At 44.0% G+C, this 27,067-nt stretch overlaps 1 protein-coding gene across 3 annotated transcripts in view; it reads left to right on the top strand.

The window, feature by feature from the left end:
• LOC134540693 (attractin-like protein 1) overlaps positions 1–27,067 on the top strand; it is an 84,546-nt gene that overhangs the window by 33,633 nt on the left and 23,846 nt on the right. For 2 of the 3 annotated variants that reach the window (XM_063383569.1, XM_063383571.1), the window contains exons 5-13: positions 5,288–5,467; positions 10,095–10,168; positions 11,905–12,040; positions 13,651–13,767; positions 17,318–17,492; positions 18,343–18,636; positions 22,612–22,791; positions 23,599–23,746; positions 25,342–25,494. In XM_063383569.1, the coding sequence (XP_063239639.1) occupies positions 5,288–5,467; positions 10,095–10,168; positions 11,905–12,040; positions 13,651–13,767; positions 17,318–17,492; positions 18,343–18,636; positions 22,612–22,791; positions 23,599–23,746; positions 25,342–25,494 (1,457 nt within the window). The remainder of the gene's footprint in view (positions 1–5,287; positions 5,468–10,094; positions 10,169–11,904; positions 12,041–13,650; positions 13,768–17,317; positions 17,493–18,342; positions 18,637–22,611; positions 22,792–23,598; positions 23,747–25,341; positions 25,495–27,067) is intronic. The other variant, XM_063383570.1, reaches the window with a different exon arrangement.

Raw genomic sequence — 27,067 nt, 5'->3', positions numbered from 1 at the left:
CCTGGGCTGGCGACTTCTATACAGTATATATATTCAAAGGTATGTCTCCAGGGAGCTCGTGTCGGTGGACTCTGCCCTTCAGTAAATACAGCACGTGAACTGTTGCAGCACCTCGTTGAAGAACTATGTGCTGTTTTCCCCACCCTCACCTCCCTCACACATTCAATTCAATAAGTGTTGCATTCTCATCACCTCTCCTTGTCTTTCATGCCCTCCATGTCAACAAGACGTCAAGACCTGATTCCTAGCAGATACGCGTTGTCCTGTTTTAGTTTATTTATAGGCCTATACTACGGAGAGTAGATTGAACAAAATAATTATCCTTGAAAGATTTGTGCATTGGGAGTGCATGACTTGATGCAAGCTTTTGGACATACGCCATTGCTAAGCACATGTATGTCTGTTGACGAAAACTAAAAAAAAAAAAAAAAACACAATACACAAATACACAAATTAAGCAATTATTGTATGTTGACCATGGAATATTATGTGGTGTTTATATCCTGTTGACAACAGCAATTTTGTGCTTAATTTGTGTTTTTGTCTTTTGTGTTCTTTTGTAGTTTTCTTCTACAGACATGAATGTGCTTAGCAATGGCGTATGTCCAAAAGCTTACATAAAGTATTGAACAAAATAAACTTTTGAAAATTGTAATGATCGATAAATAACTTGAAACGCCACAAGTCTTAATTTTCTCTCTCTATATATTTATTTTATCATCAGTAGCTCATAAATATAGAAAAAAATTTCTTTTTTTAATTATGATGAAAATAATCTCTTAGAAAATGATATTTATAGTGGTATTATCTTTTTTTCTCACTGATGAAGTTGCATAATAAATACCGCTGGCTCAGAACCGGCATGTATTCTTTAATGGTTACTGACAATACATAAAACAATAAGAGATGTTTATACCATTATAGAACTGTTAAAACAGAAGGAATATTTGTTTGTTTGTTCGTTTGTTTCAGCACCACGCTAAAACTACTGAACCTATTTTAATGAAACCTTTTTGTTTTTAAAATCTTATTATTGGATTTGAAAACTGGTGTGTATTTTATCTCGCTTTGATAACAGGAGCTGGAGATGTAACAATACAACCACATTGTTGCATATGTGTCACGAGACCTCGATACTACGAGATTTATCGAATTTACCATTGTCTTAGATTAAAAGCCCTCTGTTGCTTTTATTTCGATTGGCTATAATCTGTACTAATAATAAAACTGTTCGAGACAAAATGTCTGTGCATTGGATGAAATGATGCGAAAACAACTGTTGCAAATGGCTATTCACATTATTAATAACTCAAAAAAATAGTTTTAAAATTATTGTCTGTTTGTTTGAGCATAAATCGAAATCTACTAGACGAATTTCGATGATTTTTTTAATGGTAAGCTCTTTGGCTAACTTATAAACTAGGCTATGTCAAAATACAGAATTTACCCCTAAGGGGGTGAAAAAGGGGTAACTATGGTTTAATGATAATTATATCTCTAAAAACTAATAAAGCGCAAGAAAAGATAATGGGTACCAATAATAAAAATTCAAAAACCACCAACCACAATTTTTATATTTTGCGTTTTTAACCCCTAAGGGGTGAAAAAAATGGTAAATATGTTTCAAAAGTTAATAATTATAACTTCAAATTTTATTAGACATAATGAATGAATTTGTGTACCAGTAATAAACATACAAATACTTTTAAAAAAAATTATATTTTACGAGATTCAACCCCTTAGCGGTGAAACAGGGGTAAGTTTTTTTTATAAAAGTTAATTATATCTCAGAATTTAATTAGGCGTAATGAATGATTTCGGGTACCAGTAATGATCATTCGAAAACCCTCATCCAAATTTTTTATATTTTGCGAAATTCAACCCCTGTAGGGTCGGGTGACTAGCAATATGCCATCGGCTCTGTCGCCACGTGTGCTGGGTTGCTGCGATACACTGCCCCTGTGAGTGAGCTTCCCGCTTCACTCATCCGCACTGCGGGTCACATACACCTCACATTAGTCCATTCTCAGCTAAACTTAGTATTACTTCACTTCTCTCCTCTTTCCCTGCCGTTATGCCAATGCGAAGATCCAGAACTACAGATTTAGTAAATATGGCGATATCACTCTAACCAAAAGAAATCTAACTCACCCAGTTTGTTTAGCTGCACTTTTGATATCCAGAATGATTATAACTTACATTTATATTTTATTAAATTATGCTTTGCAAATACTGATGTGATGGATTCATAACTTTTTCTTTAATTTTTTTAAAATATAATTTTCACCCCTGTTACAACTTAAGAGGTGATATTTCCAAGAATGTTGAATAAAGAAAAGGTAGTTTAAGTCATGTTTGTTAATCATTGCCAACATCTTAAATTAAGTTTGATTTATACAGAAGATATTGTTTAATGTTAAAACATTATTTATAATATTTCAGCCCTTAAGAAGTAGAACTCCAGCAAGTAGTAAAACGAGTTGTTGGAGTTTGCATGTTTATTAATCATACCGCATAATTTAAATCCCGCTTGAGAAAGATCGCATTCATAATAAAACAAAAAAATCTACTTTTCACCCATTTTGAGATTAAAAATAAAAATAAAAATTTTGAAGATAAAAAAACATGCTATGAAAAAAAATATTATGTACATTATTCTTGACCAGTTTATTTACTTTCAGCTTAATTTACTTATATACATGATTCATGACTATTACAACTAATATACTCACTCCTGTTTCACTGATTGCGGGGTAGAATTGGGAAAAATTCACCTCACGTAATGTATTATTTAATTAATTCAGGATATGTTTCTTTAATCCGGTTATATTTAATATGGAGATTCATTGTTTTATGAAAAAAAAATTACTCTCTTTTTTACCTCCTAGAAGTTCGATTTCTGGAAAAATGAAAAAAAAAAAAAATGCAAATTGTATCTCTATAAGCTTGATGTTCGATGTTAATTTTTTATCCTCAGATATAGTAAAGTTACGCCTTTTACATTCCTTAGGGGCTGAATATTACAATGTTGTAAATTAATAATGTGTGGTGTACTATTTTTATATTTTTACCAAATTATTTACTTGTAGTTTTTTTTATTTTTTCAGAGATATTATTTCTAAAAATAATATTTAAAAAAATGATCCCCTTTTTAACCTCTTGAAAAACAAATTTTCTATAAATAAAAATATACAATACCTAACTATACATGCAAGTTGTTATTTCTTAGTTTCTTCCATCTAGATAAAATTTATTCGGGAGTTTATATTTTACGTTGTGAAACCATACTTAACCCTTCTACACCCTTTAGGTGTTGCATTTCGCCAAATTGTAAAAAAGTTGTTAATATTTTTCATATGTGTATTATTGCTTCCCAATATTTATTCTTATGCTTAGATTTAGAGACACAATAATAGTTTACTTAAAGCCAAATTTTCTCCTTTTCATCCCTTAGAGGTAGAATTTCGCAAAATGGTAAAATTGAAGTTAGTAGTTTTTGTATTTTTTATGATGGGTACCAAAAATATTTTCTTATTCTTTATTAGATTCTGAGATGTGATGAATTATTTTAAAAACAATTATCCTCCTTTTTTCCCTTTTAGCGGTTGATTTCGCAAAATTGTAAATTTGTTGTTGGTTAATTTTGTATATCTAATAATGGTACTTTATATCTTTTCATATGCTTGATTAGATATGGAGATGTAATTATTATTCATAAAAAACAATCTGTATCTTTTTTTCACCTCTTAGAGGTTAAATTTCGCAAAATGGTAAAATTGCAGTAGTTAATAACAGTACTTTTTTTTATTGTTACCAATATTATAGTTGATTATATTCAGAGGTATAACTAATCCTTAGAACCATATTTACCCCTTTTTCATCCCTTAGGGGTTGATTTTTGCAAAATTGTAAAATTGCGTTTGATGGATTTTATATATTTATTAAAGGTACTTCAAATATTTTATATGCTTTATCAGTTTTTGAGATGTAATTATTTAATTTAAATCAATTTTGTCATGATTTTAAAGCTTCGGGATTGAACTCCGCAAAAAGTTAAAATTTTATTGGTAGATTTGTATATTTGTTATTGGTATTAATATATTTAATCATGCTTAATAAATTCAGAGATATAATATTTCATCTTAAACCATATTTTTTCCCCCTTTCTACACTTCTTAGAAGTAAATTTTCGTAAAATGGTAAAATTATGGTTAGTTGTTTTGGCATGTTTATTATTTGCACACAGTATAGGTAGTGGTATTATTTAATCATATATAGCCCATTGTAAAATCTAGCCAAAGACTTTACTAATAAAAATATTTTTCATCGAAATTAGTCATGTAGCTTTCGATTGATACATGAACAAACCAAAAATAAACAAACAGACAAGCCGACAAATATTTAAAAAAAAAAAACTATTTTTTATTTTCTAAATAATGTAAGGAACCATTAAAAAAATTTTTTTTTTCAAAATATACTCTAATTTACATACTTTAAACTAGAAACCGTTTTATTATTAGTATAGATTATTAAATTTAGATTTTGTTAAAGGGTAATGGCAGGATAAAATAGGACACCAGAAGTTAATAGTTAAAAAATGGAATAAATATTCTCTCTTGTGAAATCTTCAGGGATTCAGTTTGGATTAATATGTAAAATGTTATGCAGCAAAAATTTTAAGATCTATTCCTGTAATGCTGCAGAAACACTACAACAATAGAGTTTGCTAGGTGGTATCGTAAACTCTGAGCAGGGCCGGATTTAGAGGTCTGGAGGCCTTGGAACAACAGAGGAGCGGAGGCCCCCTGGCCAAAAATTATTTTCCAAATAAATTGAACAATTTTTTTTTCAGTCGAGTTTTCCAATAAATAATTTATTGTGAAATCAAGTAGATTCTCTTAGTATTTTAAAAAAAAACATACATAAACATAATCGAAGACAAGAATTATATGAAATTAAATTTTAGTGCTAATGAATATTTCTCTTAGTATTTAACAATAATATAATCATGTATGTACAAAGTACTGTAGGTAAAGGTAAAACAGCGAAAAAAGAATATCAAAGGAAAATATGTTTACTAGTGTTTACTTGTCGGAATTTGAAAGATTTTTTTTCCTAAGACTCTACTGTGGGGGCCCTCCGTTTGTGGGGGCTTTCGCCCCGGTAGCCCTCCCCTAAATCCGGCCCTGGCTCTGAGCGCTGCGTGGGAACTGCAGTAGAGCGGACGAGTGCGGTGTGTGGTTGGGAGGCGCATGGCGAGTGAAGGAGCGGGCTCAGTGGCTTGCAGGCGAGGACTGCAGCCAGCGGACATCTCTCGGCCAATGGCAGGCGCCCCAGCCCAGCAACAGGGGCGTGGCGCCGCAGGGCTCCGCCTCCCACGCAGTGGTGCTGGCCTCCAGCATGCTCTACGTGCTGGGCGGGGAGTCGTTCGGCTCGGCCGAGTTCGTCTATACCTACCAGCTGCAGCGTGAGTACCTGCCCTCACAGCGGCCCTCTGTCTATGCTGCACGTCCATTGTCATCACGGTGTTATCTTTGCTGCACGTCCATTGTCCTCACGGTGTTATCTTTGCTGCACGTCCATTGTCCTCACGGTGTTATCTTTGCTACACGTCCATTGTCCTCACGGTGTTATCTTTGCTACACGTCCATTGTCCTCACGGTGTTATCTTTGATACACATCCATTGTACTCACGGTGTTATCTTTGCTACACGTCCATTGTCCTCACGGTGTTATCTTTGCTGCACGTCCATTGTCCTCACGGTGTTATCTTTGCTACACGTCCATTGTCCTCACGGTGTTATCTTTGCTACACGTCCATTGTACTCATGGTGTTATCTTTGCTACACGTCCATTGTCCTCACGGTGTTATCTTTGCTGCACGTCCATTGTACTCACGGTGTTATCTTTGCTACACGTCCATTGTCCTCACGGTGTTATCTTTGCTACACGTCCAATGTCTTCACGGAGTTGTCTTTGCTGCACGTCCATTGTCCTCACGGTGTTATCTTTGCTACACATCCATTGTACTCACGGTGTTATCTTTGCTACACGTCCATTGTCCTCACGGTGTTATCTTTGCTGCACGTCCATTGTCCTCACGGTGTTATCTTTGCTACACGTCCATTGTCCTCACGGTGTTATCTTTGCTACACGTCCATTGTCCTCACGGTGTTATCTTTGCTACACATCCATTGTACTCACGGTGTTATCTTTGCTACACGTCCATTGTCCTCACGGTGTTATCTTTGCTGCACGTCCATTGTACTCACGGTGTTATCTTTGCTGCACGTCCATTGTCCTCACGGTGTTATCTTTGCTACACGTCCATTGTCCTCACGGTGTTATCTTTGCTACACGTCCATTGTACTCACGGTGTTATCTTTGCTACACGTCCATTGTCCTCACGGTGTTATCTTTGCTGCACGTCCATTGTCCTCACGGTGTTATCTTTGCTACACGTCCATTGTACTCACGGTGTTATCTTTGCTACACGTCCATTGTCCTCACGGTGTTATCTTTGCTGCACGTCCATTGTACTCACGGTGTTATCTTTGCTACACGTCCATTGTCCTCACGGTGTTATCTTTGCTACACGTCCAATGTCTTCACGGAGTTGTCTTTGCTGCACGTCCATTGTCCTCACGGTGTTATCTTTGCTACACATCCATTGTACTCACGGTGTTATCTTTGCTACACGTCCATTGTCCTCACGGTGTTATCTTTGCTGCACGTCCATTGTCCTCACGGTGTTATCTTTGCTACACGTCCATTGTCCTCACGGTGTTATCTTTGCTACACGTCCATTGTCCTCACGGTGTTATCTTTGCTACACATCCATTGTACTCACGGTGTTATCTTTGCTACACGTCCATTGTCCTCACGGTGTTATCTTTGCTGCACGTCCATTGTACTCACGGTGTTATCTTTGCTACACGTCCATTGTCCTCACGGTGTTATCTTTGCTACACGTCAATTGTACTCACGGTGTTATCTTTGCTACACGTCCATTGTCCTCACGGTGTTATCTTTGCTACACGTCCATTGTCCTCACGGTGTTATCATTGCTGCACGTCCATTGTCCTCACGGTATTATCTTTGCTACACGTCCATTGTTCTCATGGTGTTATCTTTGCTGCATGTCCATTGTCCTCACGGTGTTATCTTTGCTACACGTCCATTGTCCTCACGGTGTTATCTTTGCTACATGTCCATTGTACACACGGTGTTATCTTTGCTACATGTCCATTGTCCTCATGTGACTATCTTTGCTAGCAAGATTGGCGAGTCTTCTAGCTGCGAGCCTTACTCGACTCGTGCGGGACTTGTTCCGCTGCTTCGAAAGCACGTGGCTCATCACCTCTGCTCGGGGTCGCCGTCAGAGACACTCTGCCAGTTCTTCCGAGGTCGTCACTCAGCTAGACGCGCTCCAGCACTTCCGAGGTCGTCACTCAGCTAGACGCGCTCCAGCACTTCCGAGGTCGTCACTCAGCTAGACGCGCTCCAGCACTTCCGAGGTCGTCACTCAGCTAGACGCGCTCCAGCACTTCCGAGGTCGTCACTCAGCTAGACGCGCTCCAGCACTTCCGAGGTCGTCACTCAGCTAGACGCGCTCCAGCACTTCCGAGGTCGTCACTCAGCTAGACGCGCTCCAGCACTTCCGAGGTCGTCACTCAGCTAGACGCGCTCCAGCACTTCCGAGGTCGTCACTCAGCTAGACGCGCTCCAGCACTTCCGAGGTCGTCACTCAGCTAGACGCGCTCCAGCACTTCCGAGGTCGTCACTCAGCTAGACGCGCTCCAGCACTTCCGAGGTCGTCACTCAGCTAGACGCGCTCCAGCACTTCCGAGGTCGTCACTCAGCTAGACGCGCTCCAGCACTTCCGAGGTCGTCACTCAGCTAGACGCGCTCCAGCACTTCCGAGGTCGTCACTCAGCTAGACGCGCTCCAGCACTTCCGAGGTCGTCACTCAGCTAGACGCGCTCCAGCACTTCCGAGGTCGTCACTCAGCTAGACGCGCTCCAGCACTTCCGAGGTCGTCACTCAGCTAGACGCGCTCCAGCACTTCCGAGGTCGTCACTCAGCTAGACGCGCTCCAGCACTTCCGAGGTCGTCACTCAGCTAGACGCGCTCCAGCACTTCCGAGGTCGTCACTCAGCTAGACGCGCTCCAGCACTTCCGAGGTCGTCACTCAGCTAGACGCGCTCCAGCACTTCCGAGGTCGTCACTCAGCTAGACGCGCTCCAGCACTTCCGAGGTCGTCACTCAGCTAGACGCGCTCCAGCACTTCCGAGGTCGTCACTCAGCTAGACGCGCTCCAGCACTTCCGAGGTCGTCACTCAGCTAGACGCGCTCCAGCACTTCCGAGGTCGTCACTCAGCTAGACGCGCTCCAGCACTTCCGAGGTCGTCACTCAGCTAGACGCGCTCCAGCACTTCCGAGGTCGTCACTCAGCTAGACGCGCTCCAGCACTTCCGAGGTCGTCACTCAGCTAGACGCGCTCCAGCACTTCCGAGGTCGTCACTCAGCTAGACGCGCTCCAGCACTTCCGAGGTCGTCACTCAGCTAGACGCGCTCCAGCACTTCCGAGGTCGTCACTCAGCTAGACGCGCTCCAGCACTTCCGAGGTCGTCACTCAGCTAGACGCGCTCCAGCACTTCCGAGGTCGTCACTCAGCTAGACGCGCTCCAGCACTTCCGAGGTCGTCACTCAGCTAGACGCGCTCCAGCACTTCCGAGGTCGTCACTCAGCTAGACGCGCTCCAGCACTTCCGAGGTCGTCACTCAGCTAGACGCGCTCCAGCACTTCTGAGCTGGACTCGACTGAGTCGCTCGTCCCAACGCACCGACCCACGACCACCAGACCTGGGAGCTCTGCTGTTCCTGCCAACAGAAAATTCTTTTTTAACCTAACTAAAAACTAAGTGTTAATAGGGAGGGGTCCGGGTTAGGGGAGGGACCTAAGTGCGTCTCAGGCCGAAGCCTATACGCCTAGTCATGCTGGAATCAACCATGCAGGAAGAGGGTCGCATGAATCGTGTGCTAGGAGGTGATTGGCCAGCCATGGCCAACTCCCCTCACTCATAAATTTAGACTATAACTAGAGATAGGTTGGGCCCAGGTAGAGCCTGCGTAGACACAGAGGAAAACCCTGGGCACTGTCATGCAGGGTGCAAATTTGCATGCATCAAGTGTAGAAGAATACAGGAGACAGATGATGGTCTGGATGAAGAGTTGGACAGAGTATATAAGAGTCCACCATGCGGGGGGTGGGGCACTTGGACTCGTGGTATGCTTTGTAGCTTACCCAGGGCTGGTTCTAGTGTCCAGGGACTAGAGCTCCCCTGGTGGTGAGTGGCTGCACGCACTGACAACTTACTCCGCTGCCAGTCAGCACCTGAAACTGAAAAAGTACTGGTGAACCCAGTACTTCTACTTATACCAGCTGCCGGCTTGACGTCAAACCTGCGCAAGGCAACTGCGCACTTTTCGTGCACATTGGCTGCGACATGCCGCAATAGGGTGTTTTACATTTTGGTTCACTTACATTACTTGGGGAATTCCAATTAAATCTTTCAAGTACGCATAGCGAGTGTAGGCCTCGTTACGTAACATAGGTAGTATAAAAAAAAGAATCACAAAAAAACAGTGTTCTGAATTATGGGCGCTGTAATCAGCCTTTTAAATATTTCTATTGACATTTAAAAATAAATTTTGATATGAAGTGTTCATTAAATGTGAATTATAAATAGCAATTTCCAATTTGGCTTGCTGTAAAGTTCCATTTGTCACTTTGGCGTATGTAAATTTAGTAGCGAGTACCAACTAAGTATTTAATAAAAAAAATAAGACACTTTCACACCTGCCACTTAAATAAGCGGTGTGATCAGATTTTGTGATACTTTAGACACCCCTCCTCTATATTCTGACTTCTGAGTACACCTGTCACAGGTATTACATTTGGTGTACAATTTGGTATATTTAGGATAGTTAACTAAACAATCATCATCTGTTTAGTTTTCTAGTACAGGGAAGTGTTTTGAAAATCCTCTAAGATAAAAATGTTATAAAAATAATATGTGCTGTGTGTTTCAGGGAACATATGGAGAAGGCTGAAGACTAATCAGACCCCAGCACCCAGATACGGCCACACTGCTGTCATACACGATGTGAGAACACCACACTAAACTTTACTGAGAACTTACGAATGAAATCAGTCCATCAAATACATCAGCGTGTTTAAATTAAATTTCAAGTTTGTATGAATAATTATTAACTTCTGTTTGGTTACTTATAAATTTTTTTATTTTTATAAGCAAATAAGCCTCCTTGCAGCTGAACTAACGTATATTATGTAGAATTTTTTTCCCTGTTATTTCTCCCTGACTGACTTTTTAATGTGTAACTGAAATGAAACTGGCGTTAGTTAACGCTTATTGCTAGGTGCCGTCTACAAATGACATATTCGTTTGAATGGGCCAGTTTTAATGAATCTACCTTGATCATGTATGATTGTGACAGATGAACAAACAGTTATCACATTCTAAACTTGCACCGACACATTTTCACAAAACTACAATAATCCCATTCATAAACCTATGATATACAAACTCACGTATTGAATATATAAAATAAGGCTGCTTTTATATGTACACAAATTAAGTGATAATGTTTTTTTCCAAACTTTTGTAACTATTTGTTTTAGTTCGGACGTGTTAAAGTGATATTTTTTTAACTTAATTTAAAACATAATGACGAGCACTACGATGTATCTGTTGATGTGGTTTTTACAAGAAACAACAGAATGGATAAAAATCACGCTGTTATGTTTATGTACGTAGTACCATATTATTTTTGACGTGAATACGTCTTTAAAATTGCTTCCACAGTGGGAGGCAATTAAAAAAAAAAAACGAATGACAACAAAATTCGTGGGATAGAGTTCGGCTATGCAGCTACATATCTATCATCTCCATCCAAAAATTTAATTACATCACTGGATAGTTAAAGGATCAAAGAATCCGTTACGTTAAGTGAGGACTGTGACGCATCGCGCGCGGTGGAGGGGGAAGCGCCGCCATTTTAACGTCATTTTGCAGCGTTTCGAGATTTCCATTTAGTACAACTTTTGACTCGGAGAAGCTACGACGTTCGTTTGAAAGTCAATCGTCAGCTCTCGTCAAAATCTATCGATAGCATGTATAACACATTAGTGTAAAATAGATTCAGTGAATATTTATGTACTGTTAAAATAAAATAAAAATATTACCTGTTAACGTACACGTATTCACGTACAACACACGGCCGTGTCCGTGACACAGCCACACCCCATTTTTTTTTTTTTTTCAAAATTTTTGTAAACAGTTTGTTCAACTTCGGTCGTGTTAAAGCGATGATTTTTATTTGATTTTAAAACGTAGTAGCGACCAGTGCCGTGCGTTATTGTCGACGTGGGTTTTGACGGGTCGTTACCACAATGCCGAACGTAAAATAACGCCGAATACCATAGCGCCGAATGCCAAATTGACCGCAACGCCGACAGCTAGAAAACTGCTGTGTACCACAACGCCGAAATACAGTAACGCCGGAAAATGTTGCTGCGGGGAGGGGGGGGGGGGGCGCACAGGAGCAAAATGAAAAAAAACAACTGAATGTATTTGTGTGTGTGTGTGTTAACGTAACCTAGACTAGCCAAACCTAACCCAACATCACCTAACGTAACCTTTGTGGCGGTCCTGCAATGCCATTTTTTTTTTTTCGGCGTCACTGTACGTTCGGCGTTGTGGTATTCCGGCGTTGTGGTGCGTCCCCTTTTCCGACACGAGACGCGACAAGACAGAACGGACGGCAGTCCAGCGAGGTGTCCGGAGGCGAGGCGTGGTCGCGCGCGCGCGTGTGCTCGCAGAACGTGATCTACGTGTACGGCGGCACGCTGGAGAAGGGCGGCGTGACCTCGGAGCTGTGGGCGCTCGACCTCACCTCCAGGGCCTGGGAGAACGTCACGGTGACTCCGCCCGACTGCGCGCCGGCCGCCGCGTGCGGTGAGTCGCCGCTCCACGCCATCCTCGCGTCACCCCCCAGGTCAGAGTACCCACCCCTCACACACCGAACAACAACAATATCTGTTGTCCGTGAAGTCGGTTCACGGACGATATTTCAACGTGACAACGTCGTAACGAAACATTGATGAAATGATTGCAAACTTTTATGAATCAAAATTGAATCATTTTTATTGAATCATCACTATTTTGTATGGATACAAAGAAGGAGTGAAATGAAATCTACAATTTAATTGATAAATTTACTCTTAATTGCACTCATTAATTCAAAATATGTTTATTACTTTAACGAACAGATTATTTTAACTATAACTTTTATACATGTTTGATATTTAACTTCTTCCAATCTGTGCTATTCTGTTAAGGATAGGACGATGATAGGAAAAGTAGGAAACGAATGGGAGTGTTTCAAGTTTGATGTGTCTAGAAAAAGTCAAATCGATGGTTGTTCCAATCGAGTGTAAGAGAGATAGATGCGGCGCAAGCGTACAATGAGCGTAACGGGACGATGAGTCATCCATCTTGTTCGTGCGTGCAGCCGGCGTTCATCGATTTATTAGACGTTGCCACGTCAAAAAAAATATTTGGATCCCTCGAGTCTTTGTGCTCAATGTGTAACTTCTAGATTGGTCCACCAACACGCCCTTTGATTTTGTTTAACCCTACACGAATCATTCTGAGTATGAAACGATAAAAAATATTTTGATAAAAATTATATATTTATATAGAGTACATCTGAGATATTTAACGATAATTTTAGCAGCAAAAAATGAAGTGACCACAAAAGAAGAATGTAATATAAAAATTCAAAATGGCGTAACTAAAAAAAATCTGCCAATATTTTTTTGGCCATACAAACATTAATAATGTATACATAAAATTCAAAAATACCATTTTTTAAATACAATTATCAACTTACAATATATAAACACATTAAAAAAATTATCATGAGCACAACAAACACTTTAGCTTAATACACACAACAATTAATTTTGATATTGCAGTTATTTCTGATGATTTGAAAATGATGTTCAAATTCAGAAAGTACGTATTGAGTGAAAAGGCCCCAGGCTGCATAGCTAATGTTTTGAAGGACAGGAAATTCAGCACTTAAAGTGGCTGGTAACAACTAGAGACCAAACAGGAGATATAGATATGAAAAGAATTATGGACAAGTGATAGTGTTGTCCCGAGATTTTTTTTTTCTATTTTTTTCATTAAAAATTGTAAACTATAATGCGACTTACAATATTAAAGGACTCTTTATACAACAGAGAAGTTAGACAAATATCTTAGCATAGAAGTTAGCCTACAACTTTATTGCGACTCATTAATATCTACTACGAAATAGGCAACCGATGAACGGATATAGCTGATCCAATGCCTACTAAAGAAAAGTCATACCACATGGAAATTACTATAATCTGCGTACATTGTTTAAAACATTTTTTTAAATTGTTAGGGAAATCGATATAAACCTACACTAAGATGCATAAGTGAAGTTCCATGTTGAACACGGTAAAATATTTTGGAGATGTGTTTTATATTGTTCAAAAGTTTGAAATTAGTTGCATCTCTGTCAAAATTCGCAGGTCCAATAGCTCTGGTGGGACATTCGGCCAACGTCGTGTTCAAAGAGTACATGGTGGTGTTTTTCGGCTACTCTCCACAATACGGCATCATCAACACCGTGCAGGAATTCCACTTTGGTAAGATCTCTTCGAGAAGTGTTCTAGTAATTGTGTTACTTATCTGGTGCAAACCAGATATGGGTTCCAGTGGTGAAGACCTGAATGAATCGTAGGTCAGAAGTTCAGTGCATGCTATAGTGAACCACAACCACAACCCCAACCACCACATATTCCCACATCTCCCTCTTTCAGGGCCGGATTTAGGGGAGGGCAACCGGGGCGAAAGCCCCGGGGCCTCCACAAACGGAGGGCCCCCACAATAGAGACTTCGGAAAAAAATCTTTCAAATTCCGACAAGTAGACACTAGTAAACATCTTTTCCTTTGATATTCTTTTTTCGCTGTTTTACTTTTACCTACAGTACTTTGTACATACATGATTATATTATTGTTAAATATGACGCCGTCCCCGTTGCCTAAACTGAATTTACGTAAATTTAAGCTGGTAGGTTAATTTTGAATCTCAAGGGGGGGTTCCTGGCCTCGTGGCAGTAGGCAGGGATGCGGCGACAAAGGACTCCCCGGGCTGTTATGGCCTCCCAGGACGCCTTGCTAATGAAACACACGAGTTCTTTTGGTGATTTATTACGTAGCACACTCTACAGATCACACGTTCACGTGACTGGCCGCTTCACCGTCGACCTAAGCTCCGCGCACCTGAACCTGCTAGGGTCTCTGCGAGAGTACACGGACGTGGCGTGACGTGTGTGGACGATCGGTCCCGCAAATTAATTAAGGCAATACATGACACTAGATTACTGTGGTTAGTCCGCACAGGAGAATGATTTACTTATTAAAACACGTTACACTGAATTACTGCGATTAGTCCCGCACAGGAGAATATGCATGCGCGGATAGTCCGCGGGGTGGCTGGGCCACGTTAAGCTGGGCACGGACACGGTGGAATCTGGAGCGATATCACACATGTGGCCGTGGCACGTCCCAGGTGAATACTCGTCCGAAAGTTCTGGTCGCGTTCGGCGCAGTGCCGCCCTGCGTGGGCAAAGAACTATGTCCCGTGGTGGGACGTTAACGCGTGAGGCGCAGGTGCCACGACAGGTCACCTAATTGCTTACGTAAACTATAAAAATCCCTGATGGGATACACATATTATTAAAAGACCGCGCGTGGTTGCTAACGGCCGATTTGGGCCGACCGGGGAGCTGATATAAAACGTTTGGACTATATTTACCTATTGAAGTTATATGGTGTTGGCGCGAAAATTGAAGGCTCCCCGTGCGTGGGCTGCCGGCCCGGGCGAGTGCTGGATGGCGACTGCCTAACCTCCCTGGCCGCCGGGGCCAGGGAGGGGGGAAATTCCGCGGGAAAACTGCGGAGCGCGGGAAGGTGACTTCGGCCAGTTTTGTGAATTATACCCTTTTAACATATGATCATTTAATTAACATTAATTATTGAATGGTTTAGATTTCTTAGTTTTTGTTTATATTATAAAATGCCTGAGAAACAATACCCTTGCGCAGTGCCACACCCGGCCGGGCGCTTTGCACACGTAGGAGGCCGTGAATGACGTCATGCCGTTCGGGGCACTGCACTACGTTGCGCGCGCGGGCACGTTCGGGGCGCGGCACTTATCAGGTGTTGAGGACACATAACGGCCTGTGCTCTCAGAGGGAGCACTGACGGCGGCGTCAAATATTAACAGAAATATTTACTAACACTAAAATTTATTTTCATATAATTCTTGTCTCCGATTATATTTATGTATGTTTTTTTAAATACTAATCTAATTGCTGAGACTGTAAACCAATTTTTTAAAATAGTTCTGGGACCATCCGCTAGATAGCAGCTTTCATTATATATTACAAACGTATCTATATTGATTGTGAGAAATATTGCACATGCTATTATCAGGCAAACAAACTAGTGAAAATTAACTAACTTTATTTTGGTAGCCACATGTTATTGTGGTGTTGCAAACGAGTAAATGGGCATCTATTACTAATTTTATATAAATAGTAATATTTAAAATTACAAAACAGCTTAAAGTGTTCCTCACGCAGTTTAAATTACTATTTCTAAGCATTTAGTCGTTAACATTATAAACGTAAGAAACATAATTAATTCTTAATTTTTATCCGCATGTTTATATACCATGTTTATTTTTGAGATGTAATCATTCGTTTATTGTTTATATGTACTTAGTTGTCACATGTAATGTACAAAAATGTATAAACTGAACAGAAACCATCCACCCCATCCCATAGATAAGATAAAAACGAGGTTTTAGAAAACCAGTATTTTTTTCATTTTTCCTGATTATTTATGTGTAAAATGAAAGAGCCAATGGTTCACGTTGTATTAAAGTGTAGCCTCACATACTGGGCGCTATTTTATGTATATTTCCTGTGACAGTAAACTACTTACTGAAAACAAATAATAAAACACTTTGGGCTTGAAGCTCACTTCAAAGTTTCTCTGCCGGTAGTCACGGGCCCAGCCGACAGATGGTACCGCATGTCGCACGGAGCGCGGTGTACAAGTTTCTCTTTGCCGGTAGTCACGGGCCCAGCCGACAGATGGCACCGCATGTCGCACGGAGCGCGGCGTACAAGTTTCTCTTTGCCGGTAGTCACGGGCCCAGCCGACAGATGACACCACACATCGCACGGAGCGTGGCGTCCAAGCTTCTCTTTGCCAGTAGTCACGGGCCCAGCCGACAGATGACACCACACGTCGCACGGAGCGCGGCGTACAAGTTTCTCTTTGCCGGTAGTCACGGGCCCAGCCGACAGATGGCACCGCATGTCGCACGGAGCGTGGCGTCCAAGCTTCTCTTTGCCAGTAGTCACGGGCCCAGCCGACAGATGACACCACACGTCGAACGGAGCGCGGCGTCCAAGTTTCTCTTTGCTAGTAGTCACGGGCCCAGCCGACAGATGGCACCGCATGTCGCACGGAGCGCGGCGTACAAGTTTCTCTTTGCCGGTAGTCACGGGCCCAGCCGACAGATGACACCACACATCGCACGGAGCGTGGCGTCCAAGCTTCTCTTTGCCAGTAGTCACGGGCCCAGCCGACAGATGACACCACACGTCGAACGGAGCGCGGCGTCCAAGTTTCTCTTTGCTAGTAGTCACGGGCCCAGCCGACAGATGGCACCGCATGTCGCACGGAGCGCGGCGTACAAGTTTCTCTTTGCCGGTAGTCACGGGCCCAGCCGACAGATGACACCACACATCGCACGGAGCGTGGCGTCCAAGCTTCTCTTTGCCAGTAGTCACGGGCCCAGCCGACAGATGACACCACACGTCGAACGGAGCGCGGCGTCCAAGTTTCTCTTTGCTAGTAGTCACGGGCCCAGCCGACAGATGGCACCGCATGTCGCACGGAGCGCGGCGTACAAGTTTCTCTTTGCCGGTAGTCACGGGCCCAGCCGACAGATGACACCACACATCGCACGGAGCGTGGCGTCCAAGTTTCTCTTTGCTAGTAGTCACGGGCCCAGCCGACAGATGGCACCGCATGTCACACGGAGTGCGGCGGATAAGTTTCTCTACGCCAGTAGTCACGGGCCCAGCCGACAGATGGCACCGCACGGCTGTCCGCAGGGAACCGCACGTGGAAGGCGGTGGACACCTACGACTACCCGGTGAGCGGCAGCTACGGCCACACCAGCAGCTGGGACGAGCTGTCGGGCCTGGTGTACGTGCTGGGCGGGTACCGGCGCGCCGGGCTGCAGCCTTCCAACGAGCTCTTCTCCTACGAGCCCAGGGAGCGCACCTGGTGAGTCCCCCCCGTCGCCTCACCGGCATCTGGGGGAGCCATGCCGTGGAAGTGGAACGCAAGGTCGGTGAACGGGAATGTGCCACCCCAAGCTCTGTAATTATCTCTCGATACATCTTAGCAGTGGCGTAGCTAAGGTGACTTGCGCCCCTGGCCAGACTTTAAAATGGCGACCCCACTAGGATTAAAACAGAGAGGGGGAGCGTTCAGTAACCGCGAAACCATCGCCACAGCACACCCCTCCCCCTCCTGCTCCGGCGCCCCTGGCGGGGGCCATCCCTGCCACCCGCCTGCTACGCCACTGCATCTTAGCTTTGGGGGTACACATTTGATTGGTTGTTCATCCAGAAGTTAAAATTTTTTTAATACATTGAATTGCATTTACCTACTTTCTGGGTAGTTAAATCTAAAAAATATTAATTTTTTGTTTCACATATGTTTTCTCTTACAGGAGTTATTATGGGTTTTACTTTAAAAATTCTTGTACGTACTTTCTTGCACTTAGCACCACTTTGCAATCGATAGTGGCTTGAGTCTCCATCAAAAGTCCCAAACCGAATATTAAATTTCCAATCAGATAGGCATAACACAAAAAAATTCTAAATGTAAGAACATGATCTATTTTTAAGTAGAGCTACATGTGTTAAATACCCTGTGCAATTTCTACACAACAACAAAAAAATATATATATTCTAATTCATGTTCGGCTCTTAACTTTTTCTTTAATTGAGGTAATTCCCGGATAATGTTTGACTCTGTGAAAGAGTTTGCTATCACCCATGCCATCCCTCAAGTGACCACTGGGGCTGCACCTGGACTCTGCTCCGAGCATCTGGTGGCGTGTCCCCAGGAGACTGCTGCACCCGGCACCACTGGCCCTGTACCTGCACGCGGCCACCTTCACGTCGGGCGGCATGCTGCTGGCTCACGGCGGGAACGGCCGCACCGCCGCGCCGGCCAGCAGCTGCCTCAGTCCGGCCGTGCTGAGCTACGACGTGCTGTGCGACAGCTGGGGTCGTCTGCCCGTGCGATCCAAGCCTGCTCGCTCCGACCTGGCGCGCTTCGGTCACTCCGCCGTCGCCTTCGCGCGCTCGCTGGTCGTGTTCGCCGGCTACAACGGTCGCATCATGTCTGACCTGCTCAGGTACGCTGTGTCGTTTTCACGCGTACGCAACGGGGAACATTTCCTATACGTAGAGACCTGAAAATTTCGCGTATTCATTCGTGACATGCTACAATTAAAATAATCATACCTTAGCAGTGGCGGATCCAAGATTTTGGTTTGGGAGGGGAGTTGACCCAGCTGAGGCTAGGCTTTATCAAGGCAATCACTAAAACAATAGTGGACCCAGATGCTTTTGGAGGGGGCTTGAGCTCCTTAGCCCCCCCACTGGATCCGCTACTGTACCTTAGTGCTGCTTCTGCCATTGTGTCACTGTTAATCTGGAGTAATGAAGGCCAATTATGAGACCCTCACTCACAGAAGTGTCGAATCACAGGCCGCCCAGTCGAGACGACTCGCAAGTCAACAGCCAATGAACAGTTGGCATTTGCCCGAGTGTGCAGAGGATAGTGGAGTCCATCCTGGAGGAAATTGAACCCGCGAATGTTTTCCAGTCTCTACCTATATGCTATTTCATGTGTGTTATAATCGTGTTTGAACACTAAGAAGTCCTTCGCGCACGAAACTTGCACTAGCTGCTGCCCAATGTGTCTTCATAATCGACGATCGTACACAATCGATGACCTCACAGTCCAGTGTCAAAAAACCTTCATGAGTGCATTTATTCACAACATTACTTCCAGAAACACACTTTTTTTGAAAAAAAAATGTAATGCTTTGGAATTATTTTGTTGCCTCCTTATGTGAACAACAATGGATTATAACTGGAAAAAAAACACAAAATACTATGCTGATGTAGTCATATTTATTAACTATTAAATCACACAAAATTCACATTAGGTATTTGAAACTACACATGTTCTCTTGTTCATATGTGCAATCACAAATACTGTTGACAAACAGTGAAATTAATAATTAGAATAAAATAAAATAAAAAATTTATAAAAATTAAAAAAATAGTCGCACAAACAAAAATTACTGGTAAATATTTAGCTTGAGCCGCAGCCAAGGGCTGTCTAAAAGAAAACTGGCTATTTTGCTGGATGAGTGTCAATGTTCAGTACAACTCATATGACTTGTTCTTGGGAGGCACATCAATGAAAACATATTTCCACATTAACCTTGGTTTAAGACCAATAACTCAGTTTATAATTGTCTCCGAAATAAATACACCAGATCAAATTTTTTTTAGATACAAGACAGCTACTGAAATCAACGTTGTCCAAGAGCCACTTAAAAAAAATAAAAAAAATTTATTTGCATATTTGTCTTTTACAAATTGCTTCGATCCTAAGCACCCTTCCAAAATTATGAAATTTTCAAAAGTGGTCGCTCGCCTCAAAGTCCTGTGGGAGACGTCTAATCCCGGTTCTTCGGGCGAGTCGTTTACGTGCGTCCACTCGCCCGCCGAGTAGCACACTCCTCGTCCCACAGCGCTCCACTCGTGCTTTGTTGGTGCGAACAGCCATCAGGAGCTACTCGAGAAGGGGGAGCTGAATTGTTGCCCCTTGGATGGGTAGCCCTTCAGGATTTTTCTGACAGTGGTTAGTTTAGGTTAGGTTAGGTTAGGTTAGGTTAGGTCACTTTACAAACTAATCACTGTCAGAAAAATCCTGAAGGGCTGCCCATCCAAGGTGCAACAATTCAGACAATCTTTCAAAAACACCACTGTCAGAAAAATCCTGATGGACTGCCCTTCCAAGGGGCAAGTTTTCAGGATTATTTAAACACTTAAAGAAACATGTTTTCAGAAATTGGATGGGCTGCCCTTCCAGTCGCTGTACAAACAAACCATTGCCAGAAAAATCCTGAAGGGCTGCCCTTCCAAGGGGCAGCATTTCAGTCTCCCCCTCCAGAAGTCCCTCTGGTGGACTCGAACACTTGGACGAATGACTGGCCATGATTCTCCTCTCGTGACCCCCGAACGAGTGCGTTTAGTCTCCACCTCTCTGCAAACTCTTTCACAACTGTCTTACTTTGTAAATGTAGCAACCAACACTATCAGCACCGTGTCAACATGGCCGAAGGGACACAGCAGTCTACTGCATGCATCAACACAAAACTCGTTGATTGTCGGTTATTGTCGATGCTGTGCCCGGCCTGGCCTTGACCAGCCTGCCATGTCGCCTTGATGTACTTAGCCCCTTTCTGCACCAACTCTCTTGGTTTACTCGCTTTCTCACACTACTCGCTTGACGAGTAAAATGTATCACAGTGTCGGCGAGTCTTTTAAAGTACGAGGTGCTATTCTGACACCCTAACTGTACCCAAATCCATGAGCGTTTTTTTTGTGTGCAGATTACCCCGTGGCAGAGTGCCAACTCGCAGGGCGAGTTATGTATGTCAGTTATCGAGCGAGTTACCTTCGTACACCGCTCATCCGAAGGCAGTCCCTTCCTTCCTCATCACTACTGGTGCTAAGTCCGAACTCAAAAACAAGACTCAGTTGTTGAGACCCAAATCAGTGGAGTAGTATGTAAATGGCGGTGCTGGGCCTGAAGTTGGAGTGTCGAATGGGGATGGGGGTGAATGACCGACCGCTCTGATATCACAGCGGCCATTTTCAGTGTTGGCCTCAACATTTTTTTTATCTGGCTTGCTCACACAGTCAATATTTATCAAAAGTCCAATAATTTCCACTGATAAGACAATAGACCTCACATTTAGAGTGCAGTAAAAATATGCATGGCTCCAGTATTGTAGACCAATCATTGTTCTTCAGTATAACTGTGATATCGTTGGTTTTTATGTACACACTTGGCATACTTTGGAGTTTTTAATCCTTGAAATACTTAAAATATCTCAGTTTTCAATCTAGTAAAATTTTTGGTATTTTATTCCTGGAGCATGACAAAAGGTAATAAATCAAATTACTATTTCATACTACACATGTCATTATGTGCACCAGCTGAATTTTAAAGTTATGTTGGTATATTAAACAAAAGCTCTTTATTGTTACTCTACACTAATGAGCATAGTTATGTAATGGTCCGATTTTACTTGAGCAATTTTCTCTGATAGAGTGGTCGATGGATGTTCTGCACCACCAGTGTTAAAATGGACCACAGGTTGTAGTATAAGGAATGCTCTGTAGCTACTGGTAAATAAAGATGAGCCGGAAGGGAGGGGGGAGGTTTTAATGGAAGTGGAGGGAGGGGGTTGTAATTTATGCACTTGCTACCGTCTGACAAACTTCTTGTTGATATTCACGGGGTCCTTCATATGGTGCAAATAATTATATTTCCAAAGACATTCCGATTAAATTCCCATAAATTCTGCATAATCAACCCTGAAAAGGTCTATGTCACTGTAAGGTCTATTCTACCCGAGGGTAGAACCTATGTCCGCTCGCGGCTCGGCACATCGCGGTAGGGGTAGAGGCCTTACACGGAATCTATGCCCAGTTTGCTTAACACATTTCCTATACTCATCGTGGTTACAACAAATACTATCAACTAAATCTCACCGGCATGATCCAACCATCTCTCTTCCCGGCTGAAAACATATTCCCCTGAACTGTGGCGAACCCGTCAGCACAACAGAGTGAACACTTCACAAAAGAAAAAAAACGAAGAATGCGTGGGACAGCAGCTCTCTAACGCGAGCAACGAACTGAGCTGCTGAAGGACCTAATCCACAATACTGGCAACTTTTACCAATGTTCTGAATCAATGATACCTACTATCTTACATTCCCTTAAAATAAGTTATTTATTTTTAGCTTACCTTGTATTTCCTACTTAAAAAACTTCTTGCTTTTGTCAATATGTTTCTAATGTATAATAATAGATTAAAATCATTTGCACTTTGTCAATTGCGAGGAAAATTGCACATTTCTTCAGCTTACTTATATAAATGTATATTTTCAATAATCGACTACATAGTTTCTTGTAACTTCGTAATTGCCATAGTAGGATGCCAATATAACAGGTCTATAAGTACCACTAACAGTACTGCTAGTTGGTAAAGTGAGCTCCTAGTGGTTGCACGTCGGCAGGTTCATCCCCGGCTCCTGCGAGACGATGGACACGATAGGCGACTGCGTGGACTCGCAACTCGGCGTCAAGTGCGTGTGGAACCACGAGCGACTGGCCTGCCAGTCTGTGGACAGCCTGCCCGAGCGACCTCGGGCCAGACCCGACCCGGTGCGAGACTCCTCCGAGGACCAGGAGCACCGGTGAGTCCCGTCGAGGCCTCGTCTTCCGACAACCACGAGGAGTATGCAGACGTCGGGGCTATGGTCGTCGAGTTGTGATCTGGGTTATATTCCCATCGTGGTAACAAACCAATGTCTCTCGACAACCACGAGGAGTATGCCACGGTCATTGAGTTGTGATCTGGGTTCTATTACCATCATGGTAACAAACCAATGTCTCCCGACAACCACGAGGAGTATGCCACGGTCATCGAGTTGTGATCTGGGTTATATTACCATCATGGTAACAAACCAATGTCTCCCGACAACCACGAGGAGTATGCCACGGTCATCGAGTTGTGATATGGGTTATATTACCATCATGGTAACAAACCAATGTCTCCCGACAACCACGAGGAGTATGTCATGTTCATCAAGTTGTGATCTGAGTTCTATTACCATCATGGTAAAAAACCAATGTCTCCCGACAACCACGAGGAGTATACAGACATCGGGGTCACAGTCGTCGAGTTGTGATCTGGGTTCTATTCCCATCGTGTTAACAAACCAATGTTTCCCGAGTTGGAAACATGGTTTGCGTGGGGGTACCCTAGTTACAACTACACATTTATCCCATACATACTCCATGCTCCTTTCTCATTCCATCACCTCTGACCGGGCCTCAGCATAAGCACCCGTGTCGCGACTCCGAAAACCGAAATATTCCTGTATTTGACCGAAGTGGTTTTGAGGAAACAATGGCGAACATAGATAAGCTGGGCTGAGATTAAAAAAAACTTGATTCGTGTCTGTCGGCAAGGATCGTGAGTGGCTGGCTGTGGTCGGCAGGTACTGCAGGTACAACGAGTCGGCGGTGTCTGCCGTGGGCGAGGAAGTGTGTTCCAGGCAACCCGACTGTCTCTCCTGCACGTCCACGTCCTTCCACTGCGCCTGGCTCGACTCGGGCAAGTGCACCCTCATAAATGTCTCCGGCAAAGTAAGTTTGAAACATCTTGTCCCAACAAGTTTTCATATGGAATAGGCTCTCGTAGTTATTCATAGAAATGACTGTTGAAAGCCGATCCGAATGTTCATACCACCAGGAAAGCAACAATACTACAACAATATACTCTTTAAGCGCATGTGCAGAAAACTGCTCAACTAGCAGAACACCACTTCATCTGTGAACTATATTCCTCGATATAAAAATTTTACTGAAATCACGGGCTAGCGTGGTATATATGACTTCCAAGGCGTTATTTCACGCTCGCCGGTTTCCGGTCCAGTAGAAATGATCAAAAGAAACTAACCACTGGCTGAAGGCTGCTCTTTTTTTTTATTTCTAGCCATCTCCATAGGGCACAAAAGTCGAGACGATACTGCAGTGGCATGCTTATGCTTTCTGCAGTATTTTGACAAAGGGACAACCCAACACCCAGTCCTGAACCCTGGAAAAAAAATTTGCCACCTCGCTAGGAAACCAAACTGGGACCCTTTGTTTTCACCAGCTAAAGGATAGAACTATTAAGCAAAAACATTTGGGCCGTTACACAGTAATAGCACTGTACTGATCGATAAGGATGGATGTAAAGATTGGTCGTTTGGCCAACATGTCTGGATCCTAATTGGTAGGCCAGAAGTTCCGGGTTCGATCCCTGACCGGGTCGTGAATTTATCACGTGTGAAAAAGTCACTCCAGGGTTTAGACAAAGTATTTTATGGTCTCTGGACCTTCATGCTGTGGACATTATGGAATCACCTTGTCGCAAAAGAATTTGGAGTGTTGTACATTTTGCATAACCGCACCACTTAATAGATTCTATATTTTTGTAATCGAGTACAAGGACTCATTATATTAATCATATATTTGAATTTTCAACATTTCGAGGGAGGGTGAAAATTCTTATAACATGCTCTTTGGATTCACATACAAATAGAAAAATTTTACTATGCGTGTGGTGAATAACAAGATAGTCACCAAACGTGCAATCACAGGCTGACTTGACTGGTGTACTCATCCAGCATTGTAGGTACTGGATTGGAATCCCAAATTGGTGCCTTTGGTAGTGGTGGCCAGTGAAGATAGTGTTGAAGTTGCTGGATGAAAAACTCAGTAACTTCAGTACGAATGTCCCATACACCGAGAACACTTGTTAGAATGAGAATTACAAGATAGTCACCAGACATGCATTCACAGGCTCTAATGATGTAGGTCCTGGTTTGCAATCCCAAAATAGTGCCTTTGGTAGGGGTAGCCAGTGATGATAGTGTTGAAGTTGCTGGATGAAACACTCAGTAACTTCAGTACGAATGTCCCATACACCGAGAACACTTGTTAGAATGAGAATTACAAGATAGTCACCAGACATGCACTCACAGACTGACTTGACCGGTGTACTCATCCAACGTTGTAGTACCTGGGTTGGAATACCAAAATGGTGCCTTAGTAGGGGTGGCAAGTTAAGACAATTTTGAAGTTGCCGGATGGAACACACAGTAACTTTTTTGGTTCATTTCTCAGTAAGAAAGTCCCATCAACCGAGACACTTGTTGGAATGAGGTCCAGTGACCGACAGCAGCACGTGTGTGCAGATGGCGAGGACAGCGAGCGACAAGTGCGTGGACCGCGAGAAGGCGCTGTGCGCGCGCCACGACACCTGCCGCTCCTGCGTGGCGGCCGTGGGCTGCGTGTGGGACGAGACAATCTGCCGCGACTTCAACCGCTCCGTGGACGATGCCGTGCCTGTGAGTGACCGCTCTCCTTGTGACGCCTGCATGTCTGGGCAGTGATGGCTTCATCCTGTACATACCGCTCTCCTTGTGTCGGCTGCATGGCTGTGCAGTGATGGCTACATCATGTACATACCGCTCTCCTTGTGTTGCCTGCATGGCTGGGTAGTGATGACTTCATCCTATACATACCGCTCTCCTTGTGTCGCCTGCATGGCTGGGTAGTGATGGCTACGACCTGTACACACCGCTCTCCTCGTGTCGCCTGCATGGCTGGGCAGTGATGGCCACATCCTGTACACACCGCTTTTCTTGTGTCGCCTGCATGGCTGGGCAGTGATAGCTACATCCTGTACACACCGCTCTCCTTGTGTCGGCTGCATGACTGGGCAGTGATGGCTACGACCTGTACTCACCGCTCTCCTCGTGTCGCCTGCATGGCTGGGCAGTGATGGCTACGACCTGTACACACCGCTCTCCTTGTGTCGGCTGCATGGCTGGGCAGTGTAGCTGCATCCTGTACACACCTCTCTCCTCGTGTCGCCTGCATGGCTGGGCAGTGATGGCTACGACCTGTACACACCACTCTCCTTGTGTCGCCTGCATGGCTGGGTAGTGATGGCTACGACCTGTACACACCGCTCTCCTCGTGTCGCCTGCATGGCTGGGCAGTGATGGCTTCATCCTGTACATACCGCTCTCCTTGTGTCGGCTGCATGACTGGGCAGTGTAGCTGCATCCTGTACACACCTCTCTCCTCGTGTCGCCTGCATGGCTGGGCAGTGATGGCTACGACCTGTACACACCGCTCTCCTTGTGTCGGCTGCATGGCTGGGCAGTGTAGCTGCATCCTGTACACACCTCTCTCCTCGTGTCACCTGCATGGCTGGGCAGTGATGGCTACGACCTGTACACACCGCTCTCCTTGTGTCGCCTGCATGGCTGGGCAGTGATGGCTACGACCTGTACACACCGCTCTCCTTGTGTCGGCTGCATGGCTGGGCAGTGTAGCTGCATCCTGTACACACCTCTCTCCTCGTGTCGCCTGCATGGCTGGGCAGTGATGGCTACGACCTGTACACACCGCTCTCCTTGTGTCGGCTGCATGGCTGGGCAGTGTAGCTGCATCCTGTACACACCTCTCTCCTCGTGTCGCCTGCATGGCTGGGCAGTGATGGCTACGACCTGTACACACCGCTCTCCTTGTGTCGCCTGCATGGCTGGGCAGTGATGGCTACGACCTGTACACACCGCTCTCCTTGTGTCGGCTGCATGGCTGGGCAGTGTAGCTGCATCCTGTACACACCTCTCTCCTCGTTTCGCCTGCATGGCTGGGCAGTGATGGCTACGACCTGTACACACCTCTCTCCTCGTGTCGCCTGCATGGCTGGGCAGTGATGGCTACGACCTGTACACACTTCTCTTCTTGTGTCGCCTGCATGGCTGGGCAGTGATGGCTACGACCTGTACACACCGCTCTCCTTGTGTCGCCTGCATGGCTGGGCAGTGATGGCTACGACCTGTACACACCGCTCTCCTTGTGTCGCCTGCATGGCTGGGTAGTGATGGCTACGACCTGTACACACCG

Source organism: Bacillus rossius, chromosome 17 (genome assembly GCF_032445375.1).
Source record: "Bacillus rossius redtenbacheri isolate Brsri chromosome 17, Brsri_v3, whole genome shotgun sequence".
Classification (NCBI taxonomy): Eukaryota; Metazoa; Arthropoda; class Insecta; order Phasmatodea; family Bacillidae; genus Bacillus; species Bacillus rossius.
Note: the sequence above shows the minus strand (reverse complement) of the source record. Positions and strands in the feature narration are given on the sequence as shown.